The sequence below is a fragment of the Macaca mulatta genome, chromosome 15 (genome assembly GCF_049350105.2).
Source record: "Macaca mulatta isolate MMU2019108-1 chromosome 15, T2T-MMU8v2.0, whole genome shotgun sequence".
NCBI classification, from domain to species: Eukaryota; Metazoa; Chordata; class Mammalia; order Primates; family Cercopithecidae; genus Macaca; species Macaca mulatta.
In genome coordinates this window covers 108,894,896-108,917,831 of record NC_133420.1, presented here as the reverse complement: position 1 = coordinate 108,917,831, position 22,936 = coordinate 108,894,896, and the positions used below count along the sequence as shown (strand labels likewise).

At 39.2% G+C, this 22,936-nt stretch overlaps 1 protein-coding gene across 1 annotated transcript in view; it reads left to right on the top strand.

Annotated features, from left to right (window-relative positions):
- GNAQ (G protein subunit alpha q) overlaps window positions 1–22,936 on the top strand; it is a 321,775-nt gene that overhangs the window by 95,092 nt on the left and 203,747 nt on the right. The window contains 1 exon segment of the mRNA NM_001261595.1: window positions 21,618–21,802. Coding sequence (NP_001248524.1) covers window positions 21,618–21,802 — 185 coding nt within the window.

Here is a 22,936-nt window from a genome sequence, read left to right as displayed (position 1 = left end):
GCCTGTAATCCCAGCACCTTGGGAGGCTGAGGTGGGTGGATCACTTGAGGTAGGGAGTTGGAGACCAGCCTGGCCATCATGGCAAAACCACATCTCTACTAAAAATACAAAAATTATCCAGGTATGGTGGTGTGTCCCTGTAATCCCAGCTACTCTTGGGAGGCTGAGGCAGGAGAATTGCTTGAACCCGGGAGGCAAAGGTTGCAGTGAGCCAAGATCACGCCACTGCACTTCCAGCCTGGGCAACAGAGCAAGACTTCGTCTCAAAAAAAAAAAAAAAAAGTTACTTCCAGGATAAAGGTACTTTATTTTTTTTTCCAATTTGCATAGTAGAGGAAATCAAACTTTAATTAAGGGTGGTCTCACATGAATGTGCATACCAGAGATTTATATCATTATAGAAAGAGAAGACACTTTTGAGTTTATCCAGTCTGACTCTCTTGTAAATATGGGAGAATTGTGACCCATATTTTTCCTGGACTACTGAAAGTCAAAACATTTTAATTGCAGAAAAGGGACTAACATTCCCAATGTTCTTACCCGTGTCATGTTATATTTGAGAAATCTGATATAACATATTTTTCCATTTCTCAAGACACGTTGAACATGTGTCAGTATATACTGTAGTTAATATCTCTTAAGTTTCTTTTGTGGTTTGTAGCTTGGCTTTAAATTGATCTTGAGGCTCAAATTTGGCTCATGAACCAAAACCCCTGAGGGGAGCCCTTCCCTTGGTTCCCTGGGTTAGAATAATCTTCAAATCTATGTTGACCTGAGAGCTTTTGAGGTTAGAAATGGGTTCTGCAATGCCCAGTATCTGCCATGTGAGGTTATTAGTCTTATGTGCTAACTGGGACTAGTGGAACTTCTAAAAATAGTATTTTTTTTTTCACGGATTTTGTTTCTATCCATTAAGAAGTCATCACTCCCAACCTATTTGATGATAAATGAAACCCAGAAAGGTAAATTCACTCATTTACAGTCACATAACCAGTTGGTTAGTTATTGGATCCAAGTGCAGCAGATTTGCAAGGATTGCAAAGATTGCTTAAAATTTAATTTAATAAATGCTTGTTAGAAATTTGTAAAATACAGACAAAAAGATCATATAACTTGTATTTTTACAAGCCAGACACAGCTATTGATCACATTTTGGTAGATTTCAAGTGTCTTTATTTTTCAAAGTTTTCTATGCACGGATATTTGAAGGGGTGCAATTGAGATAATTATGTATTACCCTTTTTTCTTTGAGCCTCTACTGTGTTTAGGGTCCTGAGGTCAAGGACTATGAGGAATATATGTAGTGGGGGTTGATTGATTTTCTACTTTTTGGTGAGTTTCCCAGTAAATCCATTGGGAGTGCCCTATTTTTTGTTTCCATTGATTAGGACAAGGGTTACTAACGTAAAGACTGTGGTTTTCATCTAGCACGCCAGTTCTGTTTCTGCTCTGTCCAGCCAGCCATTTTGCAAATATATCATAGTACTTACAAAGCAGAGTGATGGATGGATCACTGCAGAATTAAGAAAAACAACTCAACCCAAAACATGTTCTGTTAATGGCTCACTAGTAAAATCATTCCATTATATAATATTCAAATTCCTTTATATAATACTTGACCACTCTCTGACATTTTCTTATATATTTTATCTCAGCTTTATCGTCACAAGGTTGGTCTTAGAGGAATTCCAAGTACAGCCCCAAACCACCTCACCTTAGACATCTTCTGACTTAAAGAACATGATCTTTTAGCTCTATTACCAGTTTTGTTACATCTTTGACATAAAGTTCTTGTAAGGGGATTTAATTTTTTTTTTTCCAGTTTCTTAGCAACTGTTTTATTTTTACAAAATATACCATTTTAATTTGTTAAATTGGGAAAATATAAGTTAGCAATAGGAAAAAGAGAAGTTATTCATCCTACCATCCAGAAATAATCACTTTCAACACATATAAATTTTTCTACCCTACCTCTTTCTATATATTTTGTGTGTGTGTGTGTATGTGTATAAGTATGTGTGTATGTAAGTGCACATTTTCGAGAACTAATATAAGGTTTACATATGAATCTGCAGTCCACTCTTTCCATCTGGCAATATATTATCCACAGTTTTATTTAGTTAAATGTAATAAAACACTTTTTATTTAGTTAAATGTAATAAAACGTTATTTCTCATAGTTGCATAGTCTCCCATCATATGAATGGACTATCATTTATGTTCCCCATTCCTTATTGTTGAATGTTTAGGTTTTGATTTTTTGATGTTTTTAATCAACTATGAATACACGTCCTATAGCTAATATTTGCAACATACATGAGCATTTCCTTGGGGAGAGTTGCTAAGAGTGGAATCACTGGAGCAGAAATGTATACAATATTTTAAGATATGGTAGCTATTGGCCGGGCGCAGTGGCTCACGCCTGTAATCCCAGCACTTTGGGAGGCCGAGGAGGGTGGACGAGGTCAGGAGATGGAGACCATCCTGGCTAACACGGTGAAACCCCATCTCTACTAAAAATACAGAAAATTAGCCGGGCGTGGTGTTGGGCACCTGTAGTCCCAGCTACTCAGGAGGCTGAGGCAGGAGAGTGGCATGAACCTGGGAGGTAGAACTTGCAGTGAGCCAAGATCGTGCCACTGCACTCCAGCCTGGGCGACAGAGCGAGACTCCATCTCAAAAAAAAAAAAAAAAAAAAAAAAAAGAAAAGATATGGTAACTATTGTTGAGTTTTTGCAGAAAGCTTTGTGGCTGTTTGTATTTCCCACATTGGTGTATAGAATTCCAGTTTTGCCTTAGATTTCCACATCCTGAATATGAGCATTTAAAAGCATCTTTGCCAGTTTACTACTTGAAAAATATTATGTCATTGCCATTTGAATTTGTTAATTCTTTTAATACTTGTGAGGCTAAATTATTTTTCAGTTGTTACTTTTTTTCCAGTTGCCCTTTTCTTTATTGGGAGATTAAAAAAAATATGACTTGCAAATTTTTAAATACATTTCACTATTAACTCTTCGTACTATTTTACAGATATTTTCTCCCAGTGCGTTAGATCCTTTTTAAAATTTAATTTAATTTTTCTGTTTTAAGAGATGGGGTCTCTGTCACTCAGGCTGGAATGCAGTAGTGTGATCTCTGCTCACTGCATCCTTGACCTCCCAGGCTCAAGTGATCCTCTCCCCTCAGCCGTCCAAGAAGCTAGGATGCCCACCATGCCCAGCTAATTTTTTAATTTTTTTGTAGAGATGGGGCTTTGCCGTGTTGCCCAAGCTGGTCTCAAACTCCAGAGCTTAGGCAATCCACTCACTTTGGCCTCCCAAAAGTGCTGGGACTACAGGTGTGAGCCACTGTGCCCAACCTAGGTCCTATTTTTAAAGGATTGTTTGTTATGGGAGTTCATACACTTTTTATAATCTGTAATATGTACTGTAAGGGGTATTAGGACTATGTACTCCTGCTAATATTCAGATTTTTTTCCATGCCCTATATTCTTCACCTTTATAACTTCTCTTCAGCTTTTTAAATGCTCTTTTACAACCTTCTTCTATTCTAGAATACTTTTAATAGGATCATATGTATGTCCCAGTTTGCCTAGGACTATTGTGGTTTACACATATTGTCCTAGTATAATTTTTAATAGTACCCCTTTTACTCTTAGAAATTATCCTTTTAGGATGATAAATTATATGGTCACCCTAATCATTAAGTGTCAGGACATCAGCGAGTACATAACTGTGAGGTAATTCAATCAGAATCACTTTCTTGGATTTGGTTAAAAAGCGGAGGCTGCAGAAATCAGGTTTGGCACACAGTCTTGTATTCTTAATATGCAAAAGAGTTCAATGGCCATGTTTCAAAACACGCAACATTTTATGATTATAAATTATTCTCTATATGGCATTGTCTGTTTGATTCTTACTAATTCTTGGACAGAATAATTACTTACTCTAAAATTAGGTTGAAATCAAAGTTCCAGAATGAGTTTTTTCACCCAATTGATTATCTGTTATGGCTATTGACTTGTGGTTTGTATTTTTTCTATTTTTTTCTTCGCTTTCTGTGTTACTCATTTCTGGAGATGAGTTGGGAGAGAAAAGGGGGGAACTTATTTAGTATTTTAGAATTATTCATGCTTTATACTATCTCAAGGTGGTGAAATTTATGAGTTTATAGTCAGCAATAGGTTGGAACATCAGCTGTACTCTTCAATTTTTAATAAATTAATTTTCAGTAAGGTGACTAAAATATTCCTAGTGAGTTTTGAGTAAACATATTTAGTTCTTCATGATGCAGTATCAGAATTTTCGTATCAAACTGAAGGCACATGACTCATGCCTAGCCGTTGCATGTATTAACAGAATTTGGAAATTTACTTCTGGCCCAGTGGAGGCTCTGAGGTAGAGTTTCATGGCCATTGCCATAAAAGACTTGTAAATGTGTGTATTTATTCAACATTTCTAGAACCTTCCTTGCCCCTTATTCCATATCCTTAGGAAGGTCATGGGGACACACCTGATATAAAAGAACAGTGAGAAAAAGGTGACACTGGAAGGTGGGATAAACTTGATTTTGTACCCGTGTCTCTCCCAGGTCAGCCTGGGCAGACCCTCACCCACAGAGAACCCTCAAAGCTGCCCTCTCCTCCTTCATGCAGCCATTTGCTACATTGCAGAGGAGCAGGGGGCCCTCTCAGTCCCGTCTGTCAAGTTCCACTGGTCCTCCCACCAGATCTGAAACCTTGCATCAACCAGTATCCAGATTATTTTGTTTCCTGCTTTGAATATTCAGCTGTGCATGCTTAGCAGCGTTTCCCTTCCAATGCCACAGGAAGAAACTTTCCAGAATTGAGATTCTAGCCTCTACGACCTGGAAATGCATTAGACAACGTAACACAGCTAAAAGTGGCCTATCAACTTCACCCTTCACCAGTTTTCCTTCTGGACCCCCCGGTGGTGCTAAAGGCGCTCCCATTTTCTTGGACTCCCAGGTTCAAGCCGTGCTTCTTTCTTGGTCTCGTCTTTCTCTCACTGCGGCACAGACTACAGCCACAACCTGCCTGTTCTATCTTTTCAATATTAAGTCCTTCCTTCTTGCCCATTTTCACCACACAATTTCAGGCTCTTACCTCCTACGTGGGCCTTGCGGTAACTTTCTTTGGTCCCATTTCTTTGTTGTGTTTCTTCCCTGTAAAATTGAACTCTGTTTGTGCCATGCCACTGTCTTCTTCATGAGTCCTATGATGAAGTTCCTACCTGCTCAGAACTTTTCAATAGCATCTCGTAGGCTATTGGATCAGATCCAGACTCTGTCATGTGTTACACAGAAAAAGAACAAAGCAGTTAGATCAGAGCCCCCATATAAATATATATAGTTGGCCTTCTGAATCCATGGGCTGTGTGGATTCAACCAACCTCGGATGCAAAATACTTAAAAATAAGTAACAATAAAAAATAACATAAGTAACTACAGTATAACAACTATTCACATAGCATTTACATTGCATTAGGTATTGTAAGTAATGTAGAGATCATTTAATGTATACAGGAGGATGTGTGTAGTTTGTATGCAGATGCTGTACCATTTTATGTATTAAGCATCTGCAGAGTTTGGTATCCATGGCAGGTGTGAGGTTTGTCCTGGAACCAATCCCCTTGATACCAAGGGACAACTGTACTTGAAAGCCAGAACAAGAAGGAATGCATTTAGCAGCAAGCTTTTCTATCTCTTTTTAAATTTTATGTATGTATTTATTTTTGAGACAGAGTTTCACTCTTGTTGCCCAGGCTGGAGTGCAGTGGCGTGATCTCAGCTCACCGCAACCTCCACCCCCCAGGTTCAAAGGATTCTCCTGCCTTAGCCTCCCTAGTAGCTAGGATTACAGGCACACGCCACCACGCCTGGCTAATTTTGTAATTTTAGTAGAGATAGGGTTTCACCATGTTGGTCAGACTGATCTCAAACTCCCGACCTCTGGTGATCCACCTGCCTCGGCCTCCCAAAGTGCTGGAATTACAGGCGTGAGCCACTGCGCCCAGCCAAATTTTTCTATCTAAGTAGTGTGATGTTTTGAGTACTTAGGTATTTGACAACTCCTTAAAAGTCTCATTACCCAAATGAAAATGTTCTAAAATGGCTTGTGGTGATGCTTGCACATATCTGTATATATACTAAAAATCATTGAACTCTACATTTTATTTTATTTTATGTTATGTTATGTTATTTTATTTTATTTTATTTTATTTTATTTTATTTTATTTTATTTTTGAGATGTAGTATCTCTCTGTCTCCCAGGCTGGGATGCAGTGGCGCAATCTTGGCTCCCAGCAACCTCCTCATCCTGGGTTCAAGCGATTCTCCTGCCTCAGCCTCCCAAGTAGCTGGGATTACAGGCATGCACCATCACGCCCAGCTAATTTTTGTATTTTTGGTAGAGACGGGATTTCACCACATTGGCCAGGCTGGTCTGGAACTCCTGACCTCAAGTGATCTGCCCGCTTCAGCCTCCCAAAGTGCTAGGATTATAGGTGTGAGCCACCACGTCCAGCCAGAACTCTACATTTTAAATGGCTGAGTTGTAGGGTATATATGTGATATCAATAAAGCTGTTATTTAGAAAAAAGTTAATTACCTGTACTTTATAAAATTCCTGTGGCATCTGTTATAGTACAAAACAAGCAATAAGTAATGACTTAATTGTCTCAGCAGTAATATTTATTAAGAAGAATATGTGGAAAAGAAAGAAGAATACTTCATCATTGGAAATTTTCCCACCTCTATATTCTCAACTCTAGTTTGTGGAAGATCTAGAATATTGTAGCAGTCATTTCATTTAGTATGTAGTGTATTGACAGGCTCTAAAAAAAGAGTTGATGGTTAGTATACTTGGGAAAGCCTAAGTACACAGCAGGATAAGAAAGGAATCATTCTAGGGTCAGCATTAGGCTGCAGCTTTTGGTTTTTGAAGCCCTGCCCCAACTCGTGTGTGGGTGTGAGTACGGGGGTATGGGTGTGATTTCACAAACTCCTGGAAATATCACCCAACTTAGTGATGCCTAGTGATTCAATATTTTCTTTTTTTGATTTGTTAAAGTGTTTTGCATTTAGTTGATTTAATTTCTGTTAACTTCCTTATTGGTTCAAGTAAGCAGGTATAGTCTATGTGAGCCACTGTTTTCATTAGATGCCTTAGTGACTTTTTTATCTTTTCTATGATGAAACATTTCAGGGGAAAGGTTGCATAAAAGACAACTGGTTTCTGATTGTTTTTGAAAAAACAGAAACCATGTTTATTATGCTTCCTCCAATGTTATTTTTATGTAGTATTGGGTCAGTGTATTAAAAATAATGTCTGAGTATATACTGCTATAATTCAGATAGCATTTGTTGGGTCATGAGGCCTAAAACAAGAACTATTCCAAGAGCCATACATTATATCTTGGATTATGATGTCTCTTCCCCTTTAACTCTAGTTTTTGTTTCTTGGATCACTTCCATGGGTTGTGGAGCAAGAGGAGAGGCTCAGTTTAAATTAAGAGGCTAATTGGTTTCACTTCCTCATTTTTCAGGCAAATGGTAGGAAGTCATCATATGTGCAGGCTTTACTAAACATTAATAAAATGCACCATTGTATTTTCTTTAATTTTACTTTCTCAAGGAGTAATTCTGGTTGTAAGAGTGTCCTTTCTTCTTTCCTGCCTGCTTGTTATACATTTCAAGGTGTGATACTTCCGAGCAAAGAGATCCTTCCCTTTGCAGGAAGAAGGCATATTTCCATGTACAATTTATTTAACAGTAAGGAAACCCGCATTTATTTATTTTAGGCTCAGGTTGACTATTGCTATTTCTGAAGAAATTGAAGGGGAAAGATGGGAAGAGAGACTCTTGCTCTGTTACCATTTTGTTGCATATCTGTTCCTGTCACTGGATTGAATACTGGAGGAACATATGGCCTTCAGGTGAAATAAATTAGAGGACAAAATTTAAATTAATGAAACAGACCATAGTGGACCTTTTTTAACTGACTGGTGAAATTGTCTTGACATCAAAATTGATGGTGCCAGACGTTTCACCTCTCTTTTGGACAGCACATGTGAACACACAAGAAGCATCATTGGACTGCTTTGGAGTAATTACAACCTAAAAGAACAGGGACATTTCATGTACCTATCTTCAAAGTCCTCTGAGCATTCACTACCAAGGGGCAACTTCTTATCTCCAATGGCAGATGTTTCGGCTTTTTACAAAAGCTGAATCTTAAAAATTTTTTTGTTTTAGGAGAAGTGAGAATGCATCTCTTTATGACGTAGTTGGATTCTGCCAAGTAGCCATTTGGAAATGATTACTTTCAAGAGTCCTTGCTGAGTGGTTTAATGCCAATAATGAGACCCCCAGCAGGTACTGTGGTTTTTGATCAACATCAACATTTCCCCCCAAGAGAGAATTTTAAACTTTAAAATGTGAACAATGCACAGATTTGGCTTGCTTGTACGTGTGTGTTTTAATCATGTTCTTTTTCTTCCTTTAAGAAAAGGGAAATATTTCTTTGAGTATAATTTTCCTTTTCTTTCTTTTTTTTTTTTTTTTTTTTTTTGGAGACAGTGTCTCACTCTGTCGTCCAGGTTGGAGTGCAGTGGTACGATCTTGGCTCACTGCAACCTCTGCCTCCCGGGTTCAAGTGATTCTCCTGCCTCAGCCTCCCGAGTAGCTGGCACGACAGGCCCATGCCACCATGCCTGGCTAATTTTTGTATTTTTAGTAGAGACGCGGTTTCACCATGTTGGTCAGGCTGGTCTTGAACTCCTGCCCTCATGATCCACCTGCCTTGGCCTCCCAAAGTGCTGGGATTACAGGTGTGAGCCACCGCGCCCAGCCCTCATTTTCTTTTTAACTGACTGTTAGATGCCACATGAACAGTGGACTTCTAAAAGTCCTTAAAGGTCAGTAACTGCTCTGCATGTGCAGATTCAGTAGCTTTTGTTTTCCATGATACTTTCTGTCTTCCAGATCCTTTTGTGGTTTTATGCGTATTAGGCACACTTGGAACATATGTAAGTCTTTCTTAGTATTCTCAATGTCATTATTCGAAATTACTGGGATAATATTAGCCCAGAAAGCATGCCATGTTCTGCACTCTGAAAATCTGTGTATTTTTTGAGACTTCACAGATCATTGCTTCTCTTAACTGGGGCAGTACTTGGCTGGCTCCCTCTAGCACCTTAATTCCCCTACCTCGAAAGATAATTATTTTTAGAGGCTCAGAGTGAAGAGCCACGTGAGTAAAAGAAAAAAAAAATCTTGACATATTAACCTTGAAAGAAGACTACTGTAGTTTTTAGTCAACTTATTTGGATTATTATTTGAACATATACTAAATATGAGGTGATATTCTTGTGAGAAATTTAACAGTTTTTAATGCTGTATAACAATATACAGAGAGGGAAAATGATCATAAAATCCAACGCTGGAGAGAACCCTTGAGGTTATCCAGGCCAATTTGCTCATCCTCAGCTCTCATTGGCCAAGTGGCTATGTGCGGATCCTTGTCTCTTGAGGGCAGGGCTGGGGGGGCCCTGACTTCAGCTGGTGTTCTTTCTGTGCCACACCTCTGCCTGTAGTGATATCTTGATGAATATGCAATAAGGTGGAAAATGGCATTTCAAATCCATCTTAGGCCTTTTCCTCTGTTATAAATGAAATTCGTTGTTCTCTTTTGAGGAGGGCCACATGAGCCGTTCTATCCTAGGAAGTATTTGCAGGGTTAATAAGGACTTCAGAGTGCTTTTCAAAAGTGAGTCTCATAATTTCCGAGCCACTGCATTTTTAAAGTGTGCAGTTTATCTTTATGTGTGACCTAACAATCTGGATTGCGTGTGTCATATTTTTTATTATCTGCAAAAAAAAATGTTAAATTCTGTGGGTGGTGTATTAAGTTTGAAGGGTTCTTGCTGCTTAAAATCTGTTATTAGTATGACTTTATATTTTTATATCTTCCTGCTTCCCAAATAATGTACAGTGAAGTCCCAGTTTTCTCTAAAAGAAGCGTGCATGTAGCAATGGTGCCACTTTTTTTTTTGAGACAGGGTCATCCTCTGTCACGCAGGAGTGCAGTGGTGCAATCTCACGTCACTGCAACCTCTGCCTCCAGGGCTCAGGTGATCCACCTCAGCCTCCGGAGTATCTGGGACCACAGGCGTGCACCACCCCGTCTGGCTAATTTTTGTATTTTTAGTAGAGATGGGGTTTCACCATGGGCTGATCTCTAACAATTCACCCACCTTGGCCTCTCAAAGTGCTGGGATTATAGGCATGAGCCACCGCTCCCGGCCAGATGACTTTTTAAATGTGTGTGTGTGTGTGTGTGTGTGTGTGTGTGTGTGTGTGTTAAGTGTAACTTTAGAGACCAACAAGTTTCTTACCTTTTCTTTAGCTATGGAGATTTATCTCGTAGGAAGTGAAATTGCAACCCAGGTTTTGCAGCCTGCTCTGACTCACACATTAGCAGATGTTCAGTCATGTCTGTGTCCTTGCCTTTGAGGCCCAGAGAATGTAGGACACAAATCGCATCCTCTGTTTCATCCTACGTGGGTAGCCTCCACGTCGATGCAGTGAATCTTCTAGGTGTACAAGAGTGCTTTTTATTGGGATGAACACACATTTCAAACTTAACGTCCTCTTGTTGCAAACCCTTTCCTCCTCAGGCTTCTCTAAGAAGCTAGTGCCTCCATCCATCAAGCCAGACATCAACGAGTTCTCCCTATGCTGTCTCCTCCCTTTTTCACTTCATCCATCTCCAAACTATCCCTCCCCTTGTCAGCCCCACACACACTTTTTAAAGGATTATTTTTGTTTGTTTGGATTGTTGGAATACCTTATTAACTTGTTCTTAACAGTCATCCATTCTTTACTTAGCATAAATCAAGGCCTATTACTTCCCTGGTTCATACTTTCCAAAGCTGTCCAGTGCACTTAGAATAAAATCCAACTTGTTTCGTGAAATATAATGCTCCAGGTGACTTGGCTGTTGCTTCTGTAGCCTGTGCTCCCGCCTTGCCCCCTACCTCTTTGCCATCCACAACCACACTGACCCTCTTGTTGTACCTGCAACATGCCAGCTAAATATGTTCCCACCTCAGCCTCCAGATCAGCTGGTTAACTGCTTGAAATGCTGTTTCCTTCTAATTTTCTTGTTGCTGGTTGTTGATTATTAGCTTTAATGTACCTTCTTAAGAGGGTCTCTCAAAGCGGCAGTCAGGTCAGTCTGTATTTCATTGTCGTTTAATTCTTTAATGCATAGCAGCCATCTCCATTAGATACTTTATTATTCATCTATCAGTGAATCATCTGCTCACACTTGCGTGTTACCTTTGTGACAGTAATGACTGTGTCTGTCCTGTATCCTTGATACTGGAAGAATGTCTGATATGCAGTCTATATCCAACAAAATTAAGAATAAACAAGCTAAAAAATCTCCAAACACTGTGAATGTAAGTACTGAAATGCTGGTGATGGTTATCTCAGTTATTTTGAGAATGGAGAATTTGAGTCAGGGCTGAGACTAGATAAGGTGAATAAAAGCACTTGCCACTGGATCAAAACCAAAGGCAGCTTCTCAGTTGCCAATATGGTGCAGCATAGTACTGTTAATGATCCTGTCTTTATTTTGTTCTTTGTGGATTTGGGGTATTAATTTTGACTTTTAAAAAATTACATTAAAATATTATTTCTCTTGACTACTGAGGTTTTGTTGTCCCCCCACCCAACCCTGCCCTATAGCCTTTTATCAGACTATTCTCTCATTTTTGCACTTGACCTTGCATTGTAAATTATAGCTAACATTTATTATCTATTTCCTACCAGGCACTGCTTTACTTGGATTAACTAATTGAAAACTCAGAGCAGAGCTGTGAACTAGGTGATGGTATTTGCAGACAAGGAAACAGGCTTAGAGAGGACAGGTAATTTACCCAAGTCCGCAGGGCTATTAAGAGGAGGAACTGGAGTAGGTAGCGTATGCGTAACATGTAAGTAGGAATAGATGTATAAAGTGGAAGAGAGTATTTAACATCCTGGAATATTTTCACTACTGTTCTTGAGAGTTCTTTTTTTGTGTGTGTGTGTTGGAGTCTCGCTCTGTCACCCATGCTGGAGTGCAGTGGCGCGATCTCAGCTCACTGCACACTCCGCCTCCTGGGCTCATGCCGTTCTCCTGCCTCAGCCTCCCGAGTAGCTGGGCCCACAGGTGCCTGCCACCATGCCTGGCTAACTTTTTGTATTTTTAGTAGAAACGACGGGGTTTCACTGTGTTAGCCAGGATGGTCTCGATCTCCTGACCTCATGATCTGCCCGCCCCAGTCTCCCCAAGTGCTGGGATTACAGGCGTGAGCCACCGCGCCCGGCCAGAGTTCTTTAAATAAATTGGCAGTGAGCAAAAATCTAATGCTTAGGGATGGAAATGAGGACCTGCTGGTTGTGTAAGGAAGAGAAGGAGGGAACAGAATGAATGTCATTGAGATGCTTGTAGGACAGTGGTCCCCTATCATTTTGGTACCAGAGACCAGTTTTGTGGGCAATTTTTCTAGGGATGGGGGTCGGGCTCGGGGGTTGGTTTCGGAATGAAACTGTTCTACCTCAAATCATCAGGCATTAAATTCTCATAAGGAACGTGTAACCTAGATCCTTCGCATGCACAGTTCACAGTAGGGTTCGTGCTCCTATGAGAATCTAATGCACAGGAGGCATAGTTCAGGCGGTAGTGCTCACTTTCCTGCCGCTCACTTGCTGTGCAGCCCGGTTCCTAACAGGCTGGTGACTGGTGCTGGTCTGTGGCCCTGGGGGTTGGGACTGCTGCTTTGGGATACTCAATATGCTTCATATATTTTTTTGATCACCATTTAGGGGCACATTAGAGGATATGAAAAAAATTCCTGTTGAGGCCAGACACTCCTGAGACCATGTGACCTTAAAGTATGTAATGACTTTGAGAAAAAGTTTTTTAGTAAAAAAAAAATCACTGCATACCACACATCAAAATATGTGTTTTTATTTTGTTAGTTAATTGTAAAAGGTAAAACCTTGAAAGCTAGAATAAAATATATATGTTTGAGCCCTTTTTAAGACATAAATGAAAGAAATCACTAAAGGAAAGCTTAGATGAATGACTGTAATCATTTCTTTCATAGTGCAAATTTATGCATCAGTTTTGTCAACAGTGAAAATAAAATGACAAATTGGGGAAATATTTGTAAATGAGCATTAATTTTGTGTTTAAAAACTACATTGTTTTAAAAAACGAATAGGAAAAACAGCAAGTCCTGAAATGAAAAGGGCAAGTTCATAGAAGAAATAAAAATGAACAAGAAAAGTATGAAGCATGTTTCTTCTCAAAAGTAAAGATGTAAATTAAATTTAGTTCTGTCTCTCAGATTTGTAGGAGTTAAAAAATACAGTATTTTCAAAAGTGGGATGGGGGATGGGTCTGTGCTTGAGTCAGCTGGTACAGTTACAGGACTGCCAGATCCTTCACAAAGATTACATCCTTGGGCTAATACATTTCTATGATACTCTCCTAAGGAAGTAGAGATTGAGGCAGAGATTTTTGTTTAGGGATGTTTACCAGAGCATTATTCACAAAAGCAAAAAATTAGAAACGCTCAAAATGTGTTATGACGGGGTAATTTTTAAATTATCACACATCTTTATGATTTTTTTTTCAGATAATTATTAACCATTTCTGAAGAATAATTAGTATCAGAGAATAATTGTCACAGTATATTAAGTGAAAAATAACAAAGTACTGTTGCAGGTTTAAAAAAAAATGTTTTTTTGTAACAGGGTCTTGCTTTGTCACCCAGGTTGGAGTGCAGTGACTCGATCTCTGCTCACTGCAGCTTTCGCTGCTTGGGTTCAAGCGATTCTCCCACCTCAGCCTCACAAAGAGACTACAGGCGCACATCACACCGGGCTAATTTTTTTTTTGTATTTTTAGTAAAGACAGGGTTTCACTATGTTGCCCAGGCTGGTCTCGACCTGACCTCAAATGTCCCACCTGCCTCGGTGTCTCTCAGTGCTGGGATTATTGGCATGAGCCACCACGCCCAGCCTGTTGCAGTTTTATTTTAGAACTAGAACAGGAATAAGTACATTTACCTAGAAAAAAAAAAAAGACTGGAAAGAAATACATCAAAATGTTCAAATTTTAAAATAATATTCTATAACAAATACTTGTAAGTTTTATTAATAGGAAAAATGTTTAGTGTATGAGGACACAAGATCAGGAGCTCTGGACAGATGAGAGACCTTGGTAGGTTCCAGTCTTATCTTCTCCCTCATTAGCTGTCAACCAGCAGAATCTGTGAATGAGTCAGTTCCCTCCTTTATAAAATCAGTGGGTTCAGGGCTTCTCAAACCTTTTGTCCAAAATACATCCAGAGGCAGAGCAGGTGAACATGTACTCTTAGGGGGAAAGAATGGGAATAAGTTGAGCAGATTGGCTCAAAGTAACTTGCTGAACAAGTTTTAGCATGAAAACTCATGTAATCTTCCTGTTCTCCAAATTATACTGATGCTAGTTTTAAAAAATTTAAAACTTGAGATATGTATATACCGTAATTTACCATTTTATTTTTATTTATTAGAGACAGAGTCTCACTCTTGCCCAGGATGAAGTGCAGTGGTGCGATCTCAGCTCACTGCAACGTCCACCTCCCTGATTCAAGTGATTCTCCTGCCTCAACCTCCCGAGTAGCTGAGATTATAGGCGCCTCACCACGTCTGGCTAATTTTTATATTTTTAGTAGAGACGGGGTTTCACCATGTGGGCCAGGCTGGTCTTGAACTCCTGACCTCAAGTGATCCGCCCACCTCAGCCTCCCAAAGTACTGGGATTACAGGCGTGAGCTACTGCGCCGGGCCTAAAACTTACCATTTTAAATGTACAAATTTATGTTTTTTAGCATATTCAGGAAGTTCTGCAATCAACTGATGTTAGTTTTTAATACACAAATGTTTACTACCGGCACTGCAAGAAAATGCTCTCATACCTTTGAGTAACCTTGGATGATCAGGTGACTCTTCTGGGAGGATTGTACCACACTGAGAAGTCCAGGACTACATGACCTTCTGATACATTCAGTAAATGAATTTTCAGTGCGTTTTGCCTATCTTTTCCTTTAAAACAACTTAACTGGATTAATTATTATTAATAGTCCTGGTTACTACTAAATTAATGTCCAGTTTCCACTTGTAGTTGGTTATACTAAATTCAGTTCTGTTCTGTGTTACATTTTAGAAATTGTCTCGGATCTTCTGCAAGACCATGGTGGGGACAAATGGTTAACTGTACTCAACTCTTGCCCTCAACAGACAGTCATTAAAAGATGGGAAGTTATGGCGACTTTAGTCTTAGAGCTGCTGTGTTTCAAATGCAGGTTTTTAATCTAAGTGGAGGAAAATGTGCAGAAAACAGAATACAGATATTTTAAAGGAGATATAGCCTGGAATGTGGACAACACATGGATTGAGTTTTGACTCAGTGCTATTGAATACTTTTATCTTTGCAGATGTGGATTGATGATGTGCTTATTGGTAGAAAATTTCTCCTTGAAATTTCTAGTTCTGCTTTTTCCGAGTGTATGTGAAAGTAGCCCAAGTTCAGATGAGGTGGTGCTGAGATTTCATGTTTCAAACTGTTAGCTTAAACCAGTGGACCTGAAGTACAGTTACTCTATAATTCAGCTCTGTGAGTCTTGGGTTTTGTTCTTGGCTGTTGTTTATCTGGGTACTGGCCAGTTAAGAGAGTGGGGCGGGGACATTTGTCCTGAGCTTCCCATTCATTAAGGTCTTCAGATTAAACTTCTGATAGTTTGACAATATATTCAGATACAGTCATGAAAGGCCCTGGCAGTGTGAAATAAATACATTCATTGTATAGCTTTAAATGCCACCGTTTTGGTAACTGTTTTGGCATAACAGAGACCCTTGGAAAAAAAAAGTAGAAGTGATACAGGCTTCCCTCAGTCTGTGAGAGGCCCTGGTAAGGTGTGTTTTCTGCCCCCACCCCCTTTTTTTATTCTTCAGAATAAAGATGATGAACCATGTAGACCCTTGAAGTTCCTGGTAGTATTCAGTGATTGTTTTCAGGGCCCTTGTATGGAAATGGGCACCAACATCCTTCAGAGCAGTGGCAGTAATAACTGACATTTTTTAAGCATTGAGCAATGCTTCTGCATATGTGGTTTGGCCTTGGCAGCTCTTTTGATAACATAATAGCCCAAGCTTGAAGCCAGTTCAAGTGAGAGAAAGAACCAATAAGTCTGTGCTTTCAACAATAAATGCTAATTTATTACCGTTAAGAAGGTAACATGTAATTGGATTTAAAATCGTCATTTTTGACAACTATTTGCAGACTACATCATGCAAATAGGCAAAATTATCAGTGTTAACATATATATGGTTTATGTGAATCAGACACATAGAGTAAATACAGATTTGTGGCAGAACTTGTATGTGGGAATCCTGTTGTGTTGAAAAGATCTTGGGGGGATTAAAAAAGGCCTAAAATGGAAGCATCAGATTGTGTGAGAGGGTGTGTGCCTAATGTGATGTATTCTTTTTTTTTTTTTTGAGAAGGAGTCTTGCTCTGTCGCCCAGGCTGGAGTGCAGTGGCACAATCTCCACTCACTGCAAGCTCCGCCTCCCGGGTTCACGCCATTCTCCTGCCTCAGCCTCCCGTGTAGCTGGGAATACAGGCGCCTGCCACCGCGCCCGGCTAATTTTTGTATTTTTAGTAGAGACGGAGTTTCACCGTGTTAGCCAGGATAGTCTCGATCTCCTGACCTCGTGATCCACCCATCTCGGCCTCCCAAAGTGCTGGGATTACGGGCATGAGCCACCACGCCTGGCCCTAATGTGATGTATTCTAACAGTTTACAAAGTGATACACTGTATCACAGTATATTGAGTTTGTGTTTGATGTTTGTTCTGATGGAAGGAGATATGAAATGAACTGGGGATTGCTGTCTGTGCTTTATCCTGATCTGGCGAGTAGGGAAGAAAAATTAGTATTCCTTACAGCCAATTATGCACACTGGATGAAGTGGCCTTTTTCATAGCATGGTTCTTAAATAGTCTTATTTCTGGGTAATCTCATTTCTGGGTATTTAGATGAGCTGGGATAAGGAAAGGCAGAGTACTTGCCTGAAGGTACAAATAACGTTTATGGGGATATTTTCAAGTCATATTTATATAGACCATTGAAAGAAAGAGCAGGGTTTTTCCTGGGACTCACACCCTTGTGTGTGTTCATTTGCTTGTTAAAGTTATTAAATAACTTGATTGGGGATATATTTAAACTAGCAAAAATGGGATCCTTATCCCTCCGCCAGACTTTTTATGTAAGGGCTTGTCGCTAGATTTTGTAGTACCAGTGGTCTTGGAAACAGAATCATATTTGTTTAGATTGGTCAGAGTTATTTGTGCTTTTCATTGCCCTATGCTGTGAAAAGACGTTAGTCATCACTGCATTCTTGAAATAATCTACTAGTAGAAAAGTCTGCTTTTTTTCATTCAGAGATAGAGAATTGTGAAGTCTCTTATACTTTTCCTTTTCATGTGGCCTTAGGAAACAACATAATTTTATGTAATTTGGGAACAGCTGTTTTTTTATTATACCAAAATTTTTCATACTAATCAGGACTAGATTGTTAAAATGTCCATTTCAAACTCAGAGTATTGTATAATTCTATAAAAATAGGAGAATGACACATGAAATTTGGCTTATACATTTGTTAAGAATAATTCATTTATCTGTCATAGAACTGTATGGAACAAAGAAGCTGAGATTTTTTCTTTGTTGATGTTTTAGTCCATATGCATTTGGCCTTCCCTATTTGCGGGTTCCATATCCATGGATTCAACCAATGTTGGATAGAAAATATTGTATAAAAACCATAAAAACAATACAACAGTAAAAATAATACAAATGACAATACAGTATGACAGCTATTTACATAGCATTTACATTGTATTAGGTATTACAATTTAGAGATATTTTAAAGTATATGGGGGATGTGTATAGGTTATATGCAAATATTATACCATTTTATATCAGGGACTTGAGCACCCTTGGGTTTTGGTGTCCAAAGAGGGGAATTCTGAAACCAATCCCTTGTGGATACCAATGTATGACTGTGCTTTTTGGCTGAATTCTGTTCTAGTGCCAAATAATACCTTAATTTCCTACTTGTATTACTCTACCTACAATATGTGCATCATGCAGATTTTTCTTACGCGAAGGTTTGCCTTCACTTTGAATTCACAACATTTGTATAATAAAATCAAAGTGTAAACATTAAGTTCTTGAGTGAAATTTACCTGGAACTTAGGGCTGGTCAATTGGAAGATGGCACCAAGATTCAAAATGGGTTCCTTTAATTGAAATAGTATTCAGAAATTCGAAATTAGCTTAAAGGGAGAAAAAAATGGGTTTAGTCAAAGCCCGGATGAGATATTTTTAAATTGTGGGCAATAGAAGTGAATTATCCTGGATTTAGGATAGTTGTGAAAATCATGCCCAGCCCTGTTTCTTTATCATGATTGGCTTCCAGAAGTGTGTCATGAGAATGAGTTACTGAATAGAAAACACTTTGTAAATAAAAGATTTATAGAGAACAGGACAGAGGAGAAAGAGAGGATGCCCTCCATTCCCTTGTATTCCTTGTCCTTCATCTGATTGGTATTTGTACTAGTCAGAGTTCCAGAAGGAAGCGGATGGCACACTCCAGTGTGGGGATTGAGGAGTGGAGTAGGTGTAAGTAACTTGTATGAGCTGGTGCAGTTACCTGGGGCCAAGCAATAGCTGGACAAGGCAGCAGTTGTTGGAACCCAGAGAGAGCAGCGGTATGGAGAGGGCCACCCAGCAGGAGCTGGAACCTCTTGAAGTCAACATAGCACACCTGTGCTTACTGCAGAGCGGAAGCTAGGAGAATAAACGCCCTTTGCTTTTTCTCCTGCTCTCTGGTTTCCTGTTGGCTAAACCCAAGCAGAAGGCAGAGTATAACAAAGCTGTTGAAATCCCTATTGGTCAGCCTCCTGGGGGTACCCAGCAAGATGAGATGGTGGAGAAAGGATCCCTGGGCGTGTTTCTGGCAACAGGAAAATATCTTAGGGTTGATTGTTTGATTGTTTTTTCTTTTCTTTTAATTTCTCCTAATTCACTTATCAGTCACATGTTTGGCCCCTACTTGGAGTCTACATTAGTGTGATATCCAGTGTGTGGACAGTGCCCAGGGACTTGGTGACTAGATCCAAAGAAGTGCCAAATGTTGACTGCTCTTGCCCAAAGTGATTTCAATTAACCACATACCAGTGTGCTTATACTTCATGTGATACTTTCTCTTTTTTTGTGGGGGTAGGGTAGTTACAAGTATATGCAGGTGACCAGGAGAAAAAAGGTCCTGTTGCCTGATATTAACCTCACAAATCAGGATTTCTTCTGTTTTTATTGTGAATTAATGGTTGTTTACACTTAGGCCCTCAGAGCAAGCCTTTGGCTGTGGGATCGTGATAATAAAGAAGCAATCTATGGGAGAGTAAATATACTAGTTTCTGCAAATCATTGGTTGATAATGAGAAACAATTTTAGTAGCTTCATTTCTATTAGAGAAATGGTAGGTTTCAGCCACTTTATGCTTTTGTCCACTATTCATGGTTGGAATTATAAAATACTCATTTTAAACTTTCTGAATTAATCCTGTTAAATTGGGGTGATAGCATTCACATTACAGCTGTTAATTTATATTTCTATGAGTTCCAGATCACTTTACTAAAAGTAATAGGGAAATTATTATAAAGGAATCAGCCACTGCAGGACTCTATGGCTAGAAATACCTTTCATTGTAACTGTGTGAGGGCTATGTATTTACCAAGACATCTGCAGTCATTTAAGAGGCTTCTATGAAAACTGTAATACTTAATTGAAATTTTGTGATTGTTTATAAAGATAGTAATGAAATCCAACCATCAGAAAAACAAAATGAATTTAGGACAGATGGCGTATTACTAGCTTTTATTTTTTTTCTCCCTCCTTCCTTCCTTCTCACTCTTCCTCCTTTCCTTCCTTTCTCTCTCTCTTCCTTTCCTTCCCTTTCTTTCTTTGTTTTTCTCAGCTTTGTAGTGAGGAAATGGCATTAAGGACCCTGGTGATAATGGCCATTGTGTGTTTCATTCTGTATTCCGTCTTTAATATCCAAATTGGCACTTTTATTTTCTTCATATTTTTGGGGTAAGATAAAGACAGTTACTGTTTTGGAGATCTCAAGGAAATTTGAGAGGGAGTGAGAAACAGGCCCTGAGAAAGGACACATGAAAATGACCACTTACATTTAGAAAAATGAAGTTTTTCGATTTGGATTCATTGTAGAAGAAATATGCTGTCATTTTGTGAAGTGATCCCATTTTTCTGTCTTGTCTTCTTCCCAGCGACATGCATAGCTCTGTTAGGGATTACCTTCAGGCTTATGGTAACAGAAAAGTAATATTGAAGATGTGAAAAAGGAGATAGCACAGAAGGAAAAAAAGCTAATCACAATAAAAAGAAGGAGAAAAAGCTAATCACAATACATTTCTATATAATGTTACTAGTCAAGAATGGGGAGAGAGAAGAAGAACCACCGTTGCTTTCCTGAATTAGGTGATTCCTTGGAATAACTCAGTCAACCAGCCCCCTACCAGAAATAAATTCAGGGGATATGTGGTATCTAGAAAAATGATTCTTCTTCTTGCCTTACCGGGATACTGTGTTCTTATGCCTCATTTTAATATTGGAGAAAATGGGCTGGGTGTTGGGAGGCAAGGCTGGTGCACCCCTTGAGGCTAGGAGTTCACAGCCAGCCCAGTCAACCTAGTAAGAACCTGTCTCTACAGAAATTAAAAAAAAAAAAAAAAAAAAATTAGCTGGGCATGGTAGTGCATGCTTGTAGTTCCAGCTACTTGGGAGGCTGAGGTGGGAGGATCAAGAGACTGAGATGCGATTTCTTTATCTTAGGAGTTCAAGGCTGCAGTAAGCTATGATCACACCACTGCGTTCCAGCCTGCGTTACAGAGCAAGACCCTGTGTCTAAAAAAAATAAAATAGAGAACGTGTCTAGAAATTTTTAGGCCTTTTTTCTCTTATCTCTGTCTGAATACCTTTTGTGTAAGTGCACTGTCATTTCCAGATTCAAATCCTGGCTAATCAACCCAGTGTCCTGGAAGCATTTCAGATATTCTCCAGGGAACAGAGCTTTATCAGGTTTTACCATGTTCAAAAGATGCTGTTGTCATTGTTTCTTGCAAGATACATGGTTACAAATGACTATCAAAATTCAGTGCTGAGTGGTTTCCAAAGAGGTGACAGGTTTGGGTTTTTTGTTGTTGTTGTTGGAGGTCATCTGCCTTTGAAATATACTCTCTCCTTCTAATTTTGCTGAATGTTCACCATAGGTAGCGTTTCCAATTCTAGAATTGCTCCTCTCAGCAGGCCATCTGGGGATGCTAAACCAAGGCATGGTATTTGGTTTAGTTATCTGAGAGACTGAGATGGCGCTGTGGTCTGATGAGCTGCTATTGTTCCTCTTTCAGGGACAGGAGAGAGTGGCAAGAGTACGTTTATCAAGCAGATGAGAATCATCCATGGGTCAGGATACTCTGATGAAGATAAAAGGGGCTTCACCAAGCTGGTGTATCAGAACATCTTCACGGCCATGCAGGCCATGATCAGAGCCATGGACACACTCAAGATCCCATACAAGTATGAGCACAATAAGGTAGGTGCGACTCTTCATCGGAGCAGTCGGCTGAATGGTCCAGGTGTTCACAATAGTGTGACAACACGAGTAGTGTCTTCACATGTCTGGAGTGCATAGGGGGATTTGGAAATATACATTTTCCATCCCATCATAAATGAGACTTTTAATAGATAATAAGTTTTTGATAAATGTCTTTTTCCTAAACCTCTAGAGTTACACCTATAAAAAACAGATTTTTATTTTTAGTGATGTCAATGAAAGGCATATTTGGATGTTCAGCAATAAATATTTTCAGGTTTAAAATTTGGGGAAGCACATTATGTTAAGGAGACAGTTTGTTAAGTATCATAAATTGGCCAAAGTCAGGGATTTCAAAGAGGTGGTGGTGGCCTTGCTTTTTAACAAATTGAAAAAAGAATGAAAACAACTTAAAACCATTCAGTCTGGTTTAACTTTGAATTTTGTGATTTTCTTTCAGTAGTACCACAGGCTTCATTTGATTTCAAAATAGGCCCATCGATCACTTCCAATAACCTTTCCAACACATTTCCCTGCCATTGTGTTAAAGTAACAGAAACTTCTAAAACCACTTGAAAAAGGATTGGGGGAAAAACCCCTCAAAGTTTAGCTTTTTAGAAAATAAGCACACTTCCAGTATCCTCTAGCATTATTTCTTGGTTGAAGTAAAATACCATCCCCCTTCTCCCCAACATGAAAATAAATGCTATAATTGCTCATCCTCTAAATATTAAAGAGATGTAATACCAAACAAGATTGGTACATCTGAGGGTTGCCCATGTTTGAATTTATGCTGCAGTTGTCCTGCATAAAGCTCGTAGGCAGGACCTGGACCTGCACCCAGGGTGTGACTGTCTGTGCTGAGGCCCCCAGCCCAAGGGAAGGGATATCCATTTGGAATTTGTTAGAAATGTCTTTGTTGTCTTCAGAAGTCTTCATTGCCTTCCTGTTAATCAATACATCCCCCATAGGTGCAGTCTTTGCTCCTCAGGGATTTTAGGTATGCTGATCCTGTAAGTAAGCCTTGCCTTTTGTTGATAAAACCCTGCATTTATACCTGTAATTATTTTAGAGTCTTCAATAAGAAATTTTCATTCTCTCAGTACTTTTGATAAATCTACTGTGAAGGATGTT